General features: G+C 37.5%; 1 protein-coding gene across 1 annotated transcript in view; it reads left to right on the plus strand.

The window, feature by feature from the left end:
• The window catches only part of TPBG (trophoblast glycoprotein), a 69,512-nt gene extending 68,957 nt beyond the window's left edge, over positions 1 to 555 (plus strand). The window contains exon 9 of the mRNA XM_010861946.1: positions 78 to 555. Within this exon, the coding sequence (XP_010860248.1) occupies positions 78 to 555 (478 nt within the window). The remainder of the gene's footprint in view (positions 1 to 77) is intronic.
• Positions 556 to 3,477: the final 2,922 nt, after the last annotated feature.

Below are 3,477 nucleotides of genomic sequence, written 5' to 3' on the forward strand. Positions count from 1 at the left end.
CGGCACCTGGACCTGCGCAACAACTCGCTGGTGGGCCTGACCCACGTGTCCTTCCGGAACCTGACGCACCTCGAAAGCCTGCACCTGGAGGACAATGCCCTCAAGGTCCTGCGCAACGGCACCCTGGCCGAGCTGCAAAGCCTGCCCCACTTCCGGGTCTTCCTAGACGACAATCCCTGGGTCTGTGACTGCCACATGGTGGACATGGTGGCCTGGCTCAAGGAGACCGAGGTAGTGCAGGGCAAAGGCAGGCTCACCTGTGCGTTCCCGGAGAAAATGAGGCATCGGGTCCTCTTGGAACTCAACAGCTCCGATCTGGACTGTGACCCTATCCTCCCGCCATCCCTGCAGACGTCTTACGTGTTCCTGGGTATTGTTTTAGCCCTGATAGGCGCCATCTTCCTCCTGGTTTTGTATTTGAACCGCAAAGGGATAAAGAAGTGGATGCATAACATCAGAGATGCCTGTAGGGATCACATGGAAGGGTATCATTACAGATACGAAATCAATGCGGACCCCAGGTTAACAAACCTCAGCTCGAATTCGGATGTCTGAGAAGCGCGTGAGGACAGAACCAGGACAACTCTGCATGAGATGTAGACTTCAGCTTTATCCCGTCCTAGGCTTGCTTCACCTCCACCCTCCACTGTAGCCGCCAGTGACCTTGACTGAAAGCAGCGAAAGGAATTTGCTCCCTTCTTCTGTAAAGTTTCTTGGTGTGTTCTGTTACTGTGGGACGATGAACAACTGTGCGTAGTGTTTTATCCTCTTCCTTCTTCTTGGAACTCAACATGTGTGGAGGGATGTTTTCAAGTTTCAGCATGAACATGGCCTCCTGGCTGTTTTTCTCTTAGTACAGTTCAAGGTGTAGCAAGTGTACTCTCACTGATAGCATTCAACAAAAGCTGCCTCAACTTTTTTGAGAAAAAGACTTATTTCATAAATATCAGTTTTATTCTCATGTACCGAAATTGTGGAGAGAATGATTGCATTTCATAAACTGCCTGCAGACCTTAGCAAGCTCTTCAGAGTAACTCCATAGTCCACAGGAGCCCCTGCATCCGAGAGCATGCTTACATTTTACTGTTCTGCATATTTCAAAAAATAACTTGCAACTTCAGATAACTTCTTGACAAGTTACTTTTTTGATTGCAGTTTATATGAAACTATGCTGAAGTTTTTTTATAAACTGCATCGAGAGCCAACAAACTAAATTGTTAAAAAAAATTCAATAAAGATTCTTAAAAGAATTACAGCTGTGTTCAAGTTTGCTATTTGAAAAAAGGATTAGGGGCAGTGATACTGAATGGTTTTTGTTCTGCTGATAATTAAGCTGTTAGTTATAGCTGAGAATGAAACAGGAGCAGTGTCTTATACAGACAGGCTTTGGAGATAGATTTGAGATGGTGGATCCTTTCACAATTTACATAGAGAAGTTGAATATTCATGTGAAAGTTAATGCTATTTATTAAACAGTTTTGTAAAAGCATTATAAAGTTGGTAAGAAGGAAGATTTCTGTAAGACAAACAGTTCACATTTTGGGTTTCTTCCTAGGCTGATTAAGTTAGGACAGAACAAAATTAGTTACATAATAAAACCCTCCATAGAAAATTGTTCTGTGGATTTTTAGAGCAGGGTGTGAAACAAATATAATGCAAATAAATGTATGAAAGTGAAGTGTCTTAAGACAATATTCTAAAATAAAAGATTTTAAAATGTAAATAAAAATTCCTAATATCATAATGTAAATTGAACTTAGATTTTCTTGAGAATGTATTTTTTAAAATGCATAAAATGGAACATACCAGGGTTGATGGTTTGATTATCAGAGACCCTGCTAATGTGCTTAAAAAATTCTCATGGTACGATATGAATTTGAGGAAATACCCAGAGCTAACTGTCTATAATTATAAACAAGTGTCTCAATCAGTTTCTTATGTTCAATTCAGTATTTAAGAATTTGGGGACATTTTGCTAAGTTAAATTCGAAGTTAGCACATACACCTTTATGAAGAATGAATCACATTTAATGGTAAATAAAAGCAATTGGTTAATGAAGTGGTATTTTCAACGATAGGCAAGAATTTCTCTTTTTTTCAGTTTATTATTTGCCAATTAAGCTTAAGAGTAAATTCCATTAATCTCTAACCTCTTATATAAAGTGATCTTAATTTAGCTATTATTGTTTAATTTAAAGTGTAGGTAAATTTGTATCAGTAAGTCTTAGGGCCCTTCTTTCCCTTTAAAATGATTATATTCTAGAGAGTTTTATATTTGAAATAAAATTTAAGTTTCCATATTTTTATAAATGAAATAGGATTAGGTAGTACTTTAGTTGTAGAAATTTTTTTTAGAATAGAAACATTTTCCCTCTTTGAGTTAAACTCAGAAGTTTTCAAAATAGAGTTAAAAATATCTGAATTTGTTCCTTGTTTAGATTAGATAGATATGATATTTTAATTTTAACTATATTAAGTTTTCTAAGGCTCATTTTATGAAATAGTATTCATTATTTTGGGGTTATACTTTAGATCCTATAATTACCTAAGAAAAGGTTAAATATATGGTACTTAATATTCCATTAAGCATTTTAAATGTTCACCAGGAATTCATAAACTGGCCAGCTGCCATTATTTCCTAAGGATGATGCCAAATTATCAAAAACATCTAATAAATAAAAGCACACCATCTTAGGAATAAACTGCCAATGGACTTTCATTGGTAAGTCTGCTGATATTGTACAAAACAACAAATTGTAATATTTATAGCGTCTCTGTTCAGAAGAATTATTTCATCATGTGAGAGTCTAACAGTTAAAACTGACCTTTATCTAAGATCCAGGAAAGCAGTAGATGGGTTAGTCTAGATTTTCTCATCATCAACTCACTGAAGCAGAATCTGTGGTACAGTGAAGCTGAGTTTTTAGCCTGTTAAGTGACGGCTTTTTTGAAGTTTGATTTCTTGCTTCTTCCTCTGTATAAACTTCCCAATTTAATAGCATATCACTGCTTGCTATTCCCCAAACCATGGCAATACACATTCTTAAGGTAAAAAATATTACTGTTTGAAAACTATGGTTATAATACTCTAAGTCTATAAGCTTGTAGGGCTTCTCTGGTAGCACAGCTGGTAAAGAACATGCCTGCAATGCAGAAGATCTGGGTTCGATCCCTGGGTTGGGAAGATCCCTTGGAGGAGGGCATGGCAACCCACTCCAGTAATCTTGCCTGGAGAATCCCATGGACAGAGTAGCCTGGCAGGCTACAGTCCATGGGGTAGAGTCAGACACGGCTGAGCCACTAAGCACAACACAGCATAAGCTTCTAATGCATTCTGAATTCCTTGGAAGATAGGTACTACAAAAATCCAATAAGGATAACAGAATAGGCAAAAAGAAAATGACAGTATCATCACTTGAAGTGCACTTGTTTTAAACACTGTTTCTTGGTATCATTATGCATTATCGATCCTAGAAA

Source organism: Bison bison, unplaced genomic scaffold, assembly GCF_000754665.1.
Source record: "Bison bison bison isolate TAMUID 2011002044 unplaced genomic scaffold, Bison_UMD1.0 scf7180017864473, whole genome shotgun sequence".
Taxonomy (NCBI): domain Eukaryota; kingdom Metazoa; phylum Chordata; class Mammalia; order Artiodactyla; family Bovidae; genus Bison; species Bison bison.